This window comes from Triturus cristatus, chromosome 4_1, assembly GCF_964204655.1.
Source record: "Triturus cristatus chromosome 4_1, aTriCri1.1, whole genome shotgun sequence".
In the NCBI taxonomy this organism is placed as follows: Eukaryota; Metazoa; Chordata; class Amphibia; order Caudata; family Salamandridae; genus Triturus; species Triturus cristatus.
In genome coordinates this window covers 297,056,724-297,069,218 of record NC_140585.1, presented here as the reverse complement: position 1 = coordinate 297,069,218, position 12,495 = coordinate 297,056,724, and the positions used below count along the sequence as shown (strand labels likewise).

The window sequence follows — 12,495 nt, the reverse complement described above, 5'->3', positions numbered from 1 at the left end:
TGGTAGCAGCCTTGGCCCTGGTGGAATAGGCTCGCAATCCTTCCTGGGGCTGCTTATTTACACAGAAGACTACCCACCTTGTCAGAGTCCATTTCTGCACTGACATGCCTTTCTATGCACCAGAGACACCCACAAAGATCTGATCGTCCAGCAGATGTTCTTTGGTTTAATTGCTGTAAAAGCATAAAGCCCTTTCATGGTATAGCCCATGGATTCTCTGTCCCACCTCACCCCTCCGAAGAGAACATGGAGAGAGTCAAGGATTGCACAACCGTTGGCAACTTAAGACGAAAAGTCCTCAGCTTTAGGCACACCCATTTAGGCAAAACGTCCTCAACATCAGTTTGTCAGGAGAAAAGGTGGAGCTGGGCAGCAGAATTTACAGCGACCGGGAACAAAAACTTCAGACTCAGTTCAGCTCGTCATCAACAGTCAGGCATCAAGAAGGGGAAATCTGGAACACTGACGTCTGTAAGTGCGCTGTGACCACCCCAATCACTTTTGAAAACACCTTTGGGATCGTGGCGAGGCCGAAGGGAGAATGGCAAATTGCAAATGCTCATCTCCCACCTTGAAAAACTAAAAAGTGTCTATGGGACTTCAAGATGGGCACATGAAAGTTGAATTATGCAGGTCCAAAGCCACCGTCCAGTCGCCTGGATCCATGGCGGACAGAACATGGGCCAGTATGAGCATTTTGAAATTGTCCTTCCGTAAGAAGACGCTAAAATGAGATCACGACTTTCTTCCTCTAGCACAGGGAAATAGCAGGAGTAACTGCCAGTCCAGATTTCAAGAGCTAGAACTTCCCCATGGCTCCTTTGGCCAAAAGGTATCTGCACTTCTTGGAGCAAGATAGACAGATGCTCCTCCGTAAGATGCGCTGATGCAGGCGTATAGTGCAGCAGGTGTAAGAAGATTGCCACCCATGGAAGAAATGTCTGATCCTGCTTTCTGCAGACTGATCATGTGCCACTAAGGGCAAATTAAACAGCTTGGAGGCTGATGCCGCATGGGTAGGAACTGGGAGATGCGCTGCCCTGATGGCCTGGGTGTTCTCTTTGGTTCCCCAAACCCTCCACCACCACCAGGACTGAGGTTCATATTGTGGGGCGGCAGTGGGCCTTGGGGCTGCCGGTACTCCAAACCATTGGAGTAGCTTAGAAAGGATAGAAACTATTGAGGAAACTGCCTTGCATGAATTGAGAGCCCCAAGGAAGGTGCAGTGTGCCAGCTCTTCAGGGCATAGCCAGCTTTCTCGCCAAATAGGCGGGACCCGAACGCCCTGTCCATGCGGGGCACCTGCACATCCCCAGAGAAGCCCATGAAACTTATCCACCCGTGACACTAGAGCATCACGCTGTTTCATACTGCTATGCTCAAGCAGTTGGTAGTTACCAGTCCAGACCAAATAATGTATGTGGCTGCTTGCTGTGGATGACTTGAGCCAGGTTGTCACGAAATTCTTCAGAGGCCGCTGGCAAGATCTTGCCAATCATGTCCCAAGGAGCATGGGAATATCTTCCTCACAAACAACTGACACTGACTGACTAGGTGACTAGGGTGGCTGAATAAAACAGTTTCCAAAAGGCTTCGATTTGTTTCGACTGTCTGGAGGAGTTGTAAGGAATGAATTGGGGCGCACCCTACAGGTGGAATCTTTAATCACCACACTTTCTGGTATACAGTGCTGTGTTAAGAAGTCAGAGTCGCCTGGTGCTGGCCTATAGCATCTGGTGACCGGTCTTAACTGGTGTCCATGAACAAGGTTAGGGCCAGGTGCCCATAACAATGACAGTCAGGGCTTCATTACATTAAAATAAGGGTTTAGAAGAAGTTTGTCCGGCTTGAAAAACAACGAGTACGTTAGTGTTTTGCCCTCCATTGTTAAAAATTTAAAATCCAAAACCGCTGTTGCCTACCTTATTACAACGGCAAAGGAGGAACTTTCTTCCATTAATAGCCTGGGGAAGAACCCACCGCATGTGTAGGGAAGTATCCAGCTCACTGGTCTCGGGTAAGTCCATGAATAGACTGTAATCATCATAGTTTGGGGCAAAATAATCCCCATTGCTATCATCATCATCATCACCAAAAAGAGTCCCCACCAAAAAGTTACTGGAGGGCGGTTCCTAGATAAAGGCATGGTTAAGTCAGAATTAGATTGGACAAGCACAGAGTGCATCAGTACAAACCTCGGACAGGGTTGCGATAGATTCAGCTTGGAGTCTGAAAGGACTATAGAGGCCGCATTGTGGGCCTTAATGTCATTGTCAAGGGAACTGGTGTGGATTTTTATGGTGAATTAGAAGTCTCCTCCGGTGGTGTTGAGTGTGGACACACTGGTAGTAGCCAGCCTGGGCCTAAATCTGCACCAGATAAAGCCAGAAGAGAGCGAAACATTTGCAACACAGCCGGTCTAATGCTTTTAATCTGTTGCAATGACCCCGATGGCCTTGGAAACTAAGGGTGCATCTCATGCATCAGGATCATATGCAGAATCAGTCCCTCTTTAGGAGACCTTGAGCGAGACCAAGAGGCACCAGGACATTCTTGCAACTTCTCAGATTTACAGTGGCGATACTGGGCCATGAGCCCCAGCGTAAGCATCACCGCATCCAGGATAGAGGCTGAAACATCGGTATCATATCATAGCCTGAATACCAAACCTGCACTGTCTCCAGAACAGCTCAGATGAAAGGGAGCGGCTTAGGGGGGAGTCACATGACACTCCGGCACGCTGATAGTGAACCCCAGCGAATGCAGGAGTTCCATCTTAGTCTGGAGGCGGGAGACGACAGCCTGGGGTGAGCCCACCTTCAAAAACCAGCCATCGAGATAGGAGAAGACTGCACCCCTGATGTCCACAGATGAGCTGCAACCAACGCCATCACCATGGTCAACACCGGAGGGGCGCTGGTAAGGCCAAAAGTGAGCACGGCTAACTAAGTGCTGGTGGCCCACCATGAACCACAGGTAAACACCTGTAGGCAGGCAGGACAGGAATGAGAAAAAATGCGTACTGCAAGTCCAACACTACCATCCAACCTCCCGGGTCTAGGACCGACAGGACTTGAGCGAACCTGTGGATTTTGAACAACTTCTTCAGGAAGAGATTGAGAGGGCACAGGTCTAGGAGAGGACAAAGGTCTCCATCCTTTTTGGGCACCAGAAAGTAGCGGGACTAGCGACCACAACCTACTTCTGCCGTCGGTACCTTCTTGGTGGCTCCCTTGGCCCAGAGAGCAGTCACTTCCTGGCAGAGCAAGGAGAGACGGTCCTCTGTCGCAAGCAGGTGACATGGATGGAGGAGTAGACACGAAGTGGAGGGAGTCCACCTCCAGACAATTTGGAGAATCCATAGGTCTGATGTTATAGACCTCCAGTTGGGCAGGTGATGGCGTAACCTGCCTCCCAAAGGGTGCCCAAGGCAAGAGGGCAGACTATAAGTGACTGGAGGTGGCGGCTGCTGGAGGTTGGGGGGGGGGGGGGAGGACAAGGGGGGTGGTTGTGGGAACTAGCCTGACCTCTGGCTGCCCAACCCAAGAGACAGGAGTCAAAGGGCATGTCTATAAGCGATAATTGGACATCACCTGAAAAGCCAGTAGTCCTCAGTTAGGCATAGCGCCGTAAGGCCACCGTTGATGAAACCGCTGTGCCCAGTGAATGTGTGGTATCCAGCCCATATCTGATAGTGCACTTAGCTCCATTTCTCCCGTCAGCAACAGCCTGGGAGAGTATTACTTGGTCCTTTTACGGAGACCATGGGCATCACCTGAACAACTGAATCCCATACAGCATGGGAGTAACAGCACAAAATGAACACTATGGTCATGGACCACATTCCCCCCAAGCTGGTGGAAGAAAATATCTTCTTCCCTAAGGTGTCCAACCTCTTGGTTTCCCTATCCAGTGGTGCGGTAGGGATAGTACCAGAATTTACATGGGAGGTAGAGGCTTGGACCACCAAGCTCTTATGTGTTGGATGTTGTGTGAGGAAATTGGGATCTCCTGGGGCGCGGCGGTGGACAATCGTCCTGTTCACAGGAGCTCTATGCTGGGTTTGGAAAAAGTCCCAAGCAGGACATCTGTAAGGGCTTCATTAAATGGGAGAAGTGGTTCTGAGGGGGCCACTCCTGGCTGATGCACCTCAGTCAAGACGTTCATCTCAACAGCCATTGAGGGCAGGCTGAGGTTCAGGAGCCTGGCCGCCCTACACACCACCACTGTAAATGCCGCTCCCTTCGACATAGCCACGGTAGGCGGAGAAAACATGCCAGTATCTGGAGAAGTGTCCAGTCCACTGGCTTCCACCAAATCTTCACACCAGTCCGTGCTTGGATCAAAAGGCTGGTATTCTTCAGGGTCCAGCGACCCCTCCCAATCCTTGCCCATAGTAATAGGGCCCAAGCTCCAGTCTGGAAGGCATTGCTCCAGTTGGTGTCGGACGCCCCCACTCTGGCTCCGTGTCGGAGATCAAAAAGGGGACGGCTCTGGCAGCAGCGCAAGCATTGGGTCCGGAACTGGTCCGGACCCATCTGTGGATTTAAGGGGCTCAGAGCTTCCGGCTCCAATAAGGGCCCCTTCCGAACCCATGTGGCCCAAAGGCACACCAGCGGGAACAGGACACTCAAATATGAGGCACATGGCCTCAAAACTCCTGAAGTTGAACGTTGGGTCGCTCCAGTTCCCAGAAACTCAGGTAGACACAGAGCCGTACCTTGCACTGGCTCAACCATGGAGCCAGGCCTCCAATGCGGACGCTCCCTCGTCTCATCGTCAATGGACGAGGTGAAGTTAAAGACCCCTTCGACTTCTTCCTCTTCTACCTACCCAAGAGACCCAACAAAGCAGTCAGGCGCTTGAGAGACCGCTCAAGGCCTTCAGATTCATTGCACGACAATCGATGCAGGTCTTTACGTCATGGTCGAGGCACCAGGGCAAACAAGGTGTCGGTGCATCACGGACATCGAGTGGTGACAGTCATCTTAGGGCCTGAAGCCGTCTATCCGAGATTACATCCCTGCCACACCAGGAGAAGATTCGCTCAAAAAGACTTCGAAAAAAGTCTAAAAAAAAAGTTGAGCAAAAAGTGACTATGGAGTAGCTCTCTCCGGATCTGCCCTAACTGGCAAGGAAAGAACTGATGTCAGCATGCTGAGGTGGTGCCTGTTTGGGCACCGTGCACATCACTTCCTGTGCGGACAAAGCCACATGGAGACGATCGACAATACCTACCGGCACGCAGCCATACTGCTCACGAAAACTTTCCAGATCCAGTCTGACGTTTGGGGCTAAAGTAAGGAATATGCAGCTAGAAGTCTCCATCAGATATAATTCATTTGCATATTTAACGATCTGCTTCTGCTAATCAATGTTAAATTATACACACCATAATGAATTATTAATATGCATGGTGAAAAGATTATTAAATTCAACAGCACAACAAGTGAAAGTATTGATTTAATGGAATTAAAGTATTTTTTCTGTTGCGCATGTAACATACTTGGTTACATATACATTGTACTACCAATATGGCCCTCTTCATGTGATGAAGGCAGTTTTATTAGCTGAAACACGTTATGGCGACTATCTACAATAAATGATTTGCACACAGTTCATGCGTCTGAGCCTTATTTTGGATTAGGAATAAAGATTATATTTACACAGAGTTGATGGCACCGCATTTCAGACGCGCCCAGCCAAGTTTGGAGCGCCGCAGGAGACAGCGGTAGCGATTCTGATAGATTAATATATAAATATATATATATCAATCTAGAAGCATTACAAATTGCCTGCAAATTGTTCCATTTTGCAATGCTGCATGCATTCATATTGGAACAAATGTCAGCAATGCAAGCAGAGCTTTCTCCTCACTGTTATTTCCTCTGGGAAGAACAGTAAAAGCTTTGCACTAATGAACTATATAAACTATTTTGAACATCTTCCACCCTGGAAGCATAGTGGCAACAGTCTTCTTTAGCCGTAACCATACTGAAGCACTGTAAACTGACAGCCAAAAGGTTTGTGCTGCAGAGGGTTGAGACGACTGCTCCATGGGGAAAAATGAAAATTTGTTATTCGTGATCCCAAACAGAGAAGAATTGTTGTCAGGCCACAGGAACTCTACACCCCTTCAATATTCCATTTATATATTTTTGGAATATCTCTGACTAGTGTGAGGAGTAGAAGCACCTGCTCATGGCATCCTCTCCTTTTTCAATTCTATGTGAGAAACCAGTAGAGGCATATCCGGGTGCAAAACTATTCCCAGACAGCCAAATCTATATGTTAGTATAGAGAGAAACCTACATTTTGTTGATGAAGAAGAGTGGTGTGGTTGGTGTGGACCATAAACAAACTGGACCTGAGCACCACAAAAAGCCTTCAATATCAATAAGATGTCATTCAGCTACAATGCATTTATGAAGACATATCTGACCTGGCCCAGAAGACAACAATGGAGAGTCCTGCACACTAATCGGGTAACCAGCCCAGCAATGTGCCATCCAGTTGTGCTCCCTCAAGCTAGGAGGTGGCAGCAAGCTGCACACAGGGCAGGTAAAAATGATGTCCTAAGGTTGGAACCATTGATGGGTGGACCGGGTGGAGTTTGATGGCTCTTCTTGCAGACCATCACTGTACTGCAGTAGGTGTAAATGAAACATACCTATGTGCAGCTTAGCAAGACTTACCACCCCAATGATTTTACTGAATAAATCCATTCTTTGACCTGTAGAGCTGACAGACAATGGGACAAAAGTAGCATTTTGAACTTGTATACAGGGAAAGGAACTAGTTGAGATAGTAAGGATACAAAAAGGAGCAGACCCTCTTCCGTGTTTTCCTTATAAGGAAGTAGTGGGAGTGGTATTCCTGTCCCCTACATGCAGGGAGACTGGGCTAGAAGCTCTTAAAGTGTAGCGATGTATCCAGTGCATATGTTCCCAGGGTGTTGACTAACTGAGGTGGCTCAAAAAGAAGTCTGCATCAAATGTAGAACCTAGTCTTTCAACACATAAGAGGTCTATGCATCATTGGTTATCTTGGTCCTGTAGTAGTGGTAGTGGAAAAGCCTTTCCTCCATTAGCATGTAGTGGATACCCCAAGATGGTGCTGAAAAAGGCTGACGGTACTAGAAGGAATCACTAAATCAATTGAGGCCGGGTAAGTGAGAGCTTGTTCCCCGCCCCCCCAATGTTTTTTTGCCAGCTTGCTTTATGAGCCAGACAAGGAGCTATCTGGAGGTATTAAGCCTAAAGGAAGCTCAGGTCATGATAGATTGGAATGCCTTCACCAGCTAGAAGAGAGTACAAGGATATATGCCACTTAGTGCTTGTGTCACACTTAATCTTGGCTGTGACCATGCTTGCTTTGTATTGCTAGGGAACCTATTCAGTATTAGGATCAAACAGGTTCTTCTCTAACGGGCCCCAGCTTCATGAACCGAGGTTGTCAGCCATTATAACCACTGCAAGGGCAGACTGGTGTTCATGGTCCTAGAAGCTAGTATCAATGAGGTCCGTGGACATCGAAGCTTCAGCTCCCCAGAGTCCTTGCCCATCAGGTTAAGCATGAGCCAGTACTTTTCATGGTCATAATCCAGTAGCAAAAACACAGTGGTCACATTTGTGCCAGAGATGGACACCGTAGCTAGTTGTAATGACATTGGCCAACTGCAGTGAGACATCCACCCACCACCGATGGAGCTGAGGATTCTAGAATACAAATGCTGGAATCCCTTAGAGGCCCAGTACTTCATTGTGTATGCTTTGCAAGGCATGGGCTTGGGTGAGGCTTCTTCCACACCTAATAAACCTGCTTGAGGACTCTGGGCTCTATGGAAAAGCTTGGTGTCAGTGGGGGTGCATTTATGGCAAACAAATTCTACCCACATTCTCCAGTCGGATGCCAGTGTTGCTGTTGGCGTCACCCAAAAATAAAGAAAGCAATGAGGTGATGGAGTGCTTGAATTTATCTCTGCCATCGATGATCACTTGTGGCCGCACCCTAGTCCATTGTCTTTAATTCACTGTGCCACTCTAGACAGAGATGACAGATATACAAATCAGTCTTGGTCCTGCTACAATAAGAATAGTTAAGACTAAGTAGGCCAAAATCAGTCTGGGTTGCCCGTATTCCTGTACAGAGGGAACCAGGTCTGGCACTATGAGCTAGACTGTTCCTACTGGAGCAGGACCAAGGTTGATGTGCAAATAACCGCTCTGTGATTTGAGGTGGGATGGTGAGCAATACGATGCTGGACTGGGGTGGAGTATGAGAAATTCCCAGTTGCTGAGATTAAAACACTTTTTTGTTTTCCTCCAGTGTTGGTGCCGACAGCACCTCCAACACGATTCATCATGGGTTATAGCAGCATTTAGTAAAATGCAAGCCATGGTCAACAGAAGCAGTCTCGAGTGCACCATTCTGGGGAAGCATGTGGCTCTCCCAAGTTAGACGTCTTTGCACTGCAGGGGCCTTGAGGTTTCTTCCACAGAGAAATCATCCATCCCAGAATGTCCCAGCAAGTGTGACTGAGGCTGGGCTGCCACCTGCATCGGAACTGGGAGTATAGGATAAATCAGGGGCAGAAGTGTCTAAGGCTGATCTTCGGGCCTCCAATGCAGCTCCTCTAGATTCTAGTGCAGTTTCTGAGTTTGCCAGAGCTATAAATTTATTTTTGGTAAAGGAGCAAGAGGGTCTCAATGATTTTTACATTTGCATCTAGGAAGGAGGTGGAGGACAGTTGGATAGTGAATTCTGAAGATGCACCATGAGAAATCTAGGAGTGGTGTGGCATCTTCTACAAGTTGATCCTAACCCACAGGCAAATATAAATTGGACCTGTCCTCCATTGGTGGTTATGTACTACTGCAGGAGGAGGGAATGTAGAAGAGTATTGCACACTAAAGAGATGGACCAGTACTAGGCTGGACTGGTGAGTGAGCCATTGCACAGGAGAATCCAGTGAAAAACCTCCTCCTCCAGGAAGTGAACTGTCAAGGTAGGCAGAGGAATCACAGTACAATGTGACTCCAACCTCAGAGTGACCTACCAACCAAACTGGAGTCTGACTTACAGGAAAACTAATGTGATGGGTGCTGGAGATTTGCAAGAGTTGCTTCCTTTTTCTATCTCCTGTTCTTCGAGATGGCCCAAACACGGAGACAAGCTTAGTTCCTGTGCTTTATCCTGTTTTATGGTTCCCCGCTGACTGCCTGGAAGAAACTTTCTTTTTCAACAGTTACCTGCACAACCTGGGAGGTTAGATGGCATTACAACCTACTACTTTTACCTTTGTGGAAATTGCTAGCATCACTTGCATAGGACCAGTAATGGTGACCATCATTTTACTGATAAAACGTTTATGGTCAGGAATCCTCACTGATGGTGAGGGTGTTCAGTTGCACAGACAGTTACAAGGCCCTGTATTCATCACATGACCTTTTCCAGGTCATGAAATCCAAAGTCTTTCAGAATCAGTGCGTTCGATGGGACAGAGATATTTCTCAGTCTATGGGACTTATCAACAATTCAAAGCAAAAGCAAGTTAAATGGTGAAGACAAGCCTTGATCAGCCTCCCAGTCTGATAACAGGATTCAGTTGGTAATGTGTGGCAGTTGCACAAGAGTAAACAAAGTTCAAAACAAAGTTCAATTAGTATTCGGTCATCAGTAAGAGAATAATGATTCCAAGAGCGAGATGAGCATGGATGGTTACGTATCTTCAATCTCTGCTATCCATGTCTTCTGTTCCCCAGGTCAAACAAGTGCAATATGAATCATTTCTAGGGAGCATGACAAGACCAATGAATAAGCAACTGCATCCTACAATTATATCCAATTGAGAGCAGCCAGTAGCTGAAGTAAGACTAATTGGGGGCCTGGATCTTTTCTCCTTTTCATATGTCGTATTCTTGTAAAACACGAAAAGTGGAGCTTTAAAAAATGTGTTACGTTTATGACAATAACTACAGAAGTCATAACAGAACTCTCCAAAAGGGATTATACTGGGGCCTAGGCTCAATAGCTTTTCTCAACTCTGCGGATGTCACCAAGTAGTCCTATTTGCTTACAAGCAAATCTGGTGTTTAACAATCGGTTCCAACATTTCCTGTGGAAAGTGGCTCAAGACATTTCTTATTTGAACCATTTCAGACTAGCAAACAATGTGTGAAAGCTGAACAGGCAGAAACTGTGTCAGAAAGTCTTGGTCTGCAGTTATTATATTGACATCTTTGTAAGTCACAAAACACAATCTGGATAACGTCTAAGGGTGCACCATTGAGGCATTAGGGGATGACCAAAACCACAAACTATTACATATAAAGAGCTACTATCTCTACTAGTGTGAGCTGGTATATGTATTTAAACAAATTAAAATGGACTATATACAGAGATCTATATCTAGGTTCCAGATCTATTTAGGATGTGCAATACTTCTTTCCATAAACCTGTGCATATAAAAATATAGCCTGTACTCAATAGGTGCTAAGTATCTGTTTAATTTCAATCTCTCCATGACCGTCAACAAAGTTATTTTCATAATCGTCTTATCAAATGGTGTGCTTGGTTGTACAGACTGATGTCCTCACCAAAGTAGCTGCAAGGGAATTAGCAGAATGCAGTTTAAAAAACAAAACCAAAACCAGAAAGACCAGAATAGTCACCTCCAAGTAGGGTGCATAGAATCTGTAATTACCTGCAAGATCACCTCTGAAAAGCACAGTGTTTACAGCTGTCAATCAATGCTCAAAACACATTTCCTGACCATCGAGCATGAAATTATTCTATGGTCTTATACCTTACTATACATTTATTGACCCTGATTTAAATTTAGAGGGCTATTTATTAATGATACATAAAAATTCAAAAGAACAATACTGGACTAGTTATTGTTTCCTTTCAAAATCAATCCGAGAGCCATTGTAGGGTTTGCAGACCATTCTTGTTAGAGCAGAGAAGACCATGAATGCTGCAGTGCATCAAAGCAAACATGTTAAGTGCATGCATTCACAAAGAAACACTACAAAGGTTACCTTGATTTTGCATGCAGTGTAGTGAAGGATTTCCCACAGATGATTGTGATTGTCTCATCCCTGCAATAAAATAGCTGGCAAGTAGCCACATGTTATGTGCAACAGTCAACAACTTTTCAACCAATGGCATGTTGAATACTGGGACTTGTAGAGGCATATATCTAATTGAAAAGTAAACCTTCAAGACCCAGAATGTAAAATGCTTTTGGCTGTAAAGCCAAGGCTGGGTGAAGAGAACAGAACATGGGGCCACTCCCTAGCATTATAGACTTGAAGCTTCAAAAGGTGAAATTGAAGGGAAGAGACAAGAGAATCTAATTGTTGCCCACCTCATGTGAGCATATCCACATGTTCTAGTGTGGGGATCATGCTACCTGTCGGAGGGAGGAGTCAGATGAGGGGGAAGAAGGGCGCTCGCAGGAGCGTAGACTTTGAGACTGCTGCCACTGGTCAAGATAGAATCGGCGAGAAGGCTCTGCCTCAGACTAGAAAGAAACATTAAGAAAGCAGAATATTCAGAGAGACAAAAAAGTAACATACCTTAGCTGCCTATTCCCTGAAACTAAGGGTAAAATGTCACAATAGCTTCAAATAATCTCATTCAATTAGAAATGCATTGCCATTTTGCCCAGAAGGTAACAAGGAACAGGGAAAATCTAAATCGTGACACAGGGCCTGAAATTGCCCAGCAGGATCACAGTAATAGAAAACAACGTAAAATACTCTAAGTAGGTTTAAAAACAGGTCAGTACACATTGGTCAACCATGCACCAGTAGGTTCAGAGTTTTCCAGTCCAGATGAATCTGGGATTTTGTTTCAGTGAGAAGACAGGACTTCAATAAACCATGGACGACCCAAGAGGAATATGCAATAAAATATACAAAAATGAAGAGACTAGCTACGTAAATTAAGAAAGGCTAGCTATGCTATATAAAGATAGTTTTGGCACAAATACCTAGAACGGATAAAGATAGATACATGGGTAATTAAAGAAAATGGGATGCACAAACAGGTATTACAAATAAAAAGAAAGTGACAAGTCAGAAACAAAGATTCCGATTACCTAACTTTCTTGTGGTCTGCAAGGCAGGTACACGACTTTGAAAAAGTCAACCAAAGCTTGTCATCAAAATATTAGGTGCACTTTGTCATTCACCAATACTCTATGTATGAAAACATTCTCCTCCCATTACAGCAAAGTATTTATTTTGCATTAATTGTCTTATACACCCGGTAGCAAAGTGTCCTACATAGTGTCATTTAAAAAATAATGTGGAGTTAGGAGCTATGCTGGCAAGAAGCCATGATGCTTGATATGCAAACTGTTTACAGATGTCAAACAATGACTTTTTTCTTTGCTTCACGAGGTGAAGAGACCTGGCGTCAGAACAACTATGACAATAATGACACACAAAGTTATCCAATTACAGCTAAGAATGCAAACTTGTAAAA

General features: G+C 45.7%; 1 protein-coding gene across 32 annotated transcripts in view; it reads right to left on the bottom strand.

The window, feature by feature from the left end:
• MICAL3 (microtubule associated monooxygenase, calponin and LIM domain containing 3) overlaps positions 1-12,495 on the bottom strand; it is a 1,875,796-nt gene that overhangs the window by 896,110 nt on the left and 967,191 nt on the right. For 23 of the 32 annotated variants that reach the window (XM_085652129.1, XM_085652139.1, XM_085652136.1 and 20 more), the window contains one exon: positions 11,417-11,527. The exons of the other annotated variants lie outside the window; for them this stretch is intronic. In XM_085652129.1, coding sequence (XP_085508255.1) covers positions 11,417-11,527 — 111 coding nt within the window. The remainder of the gene's footprint in view (positions 1-11,416; positions 11,528-12,495) is intronic. 32 annotated transcript variants of the gene reach the window in all.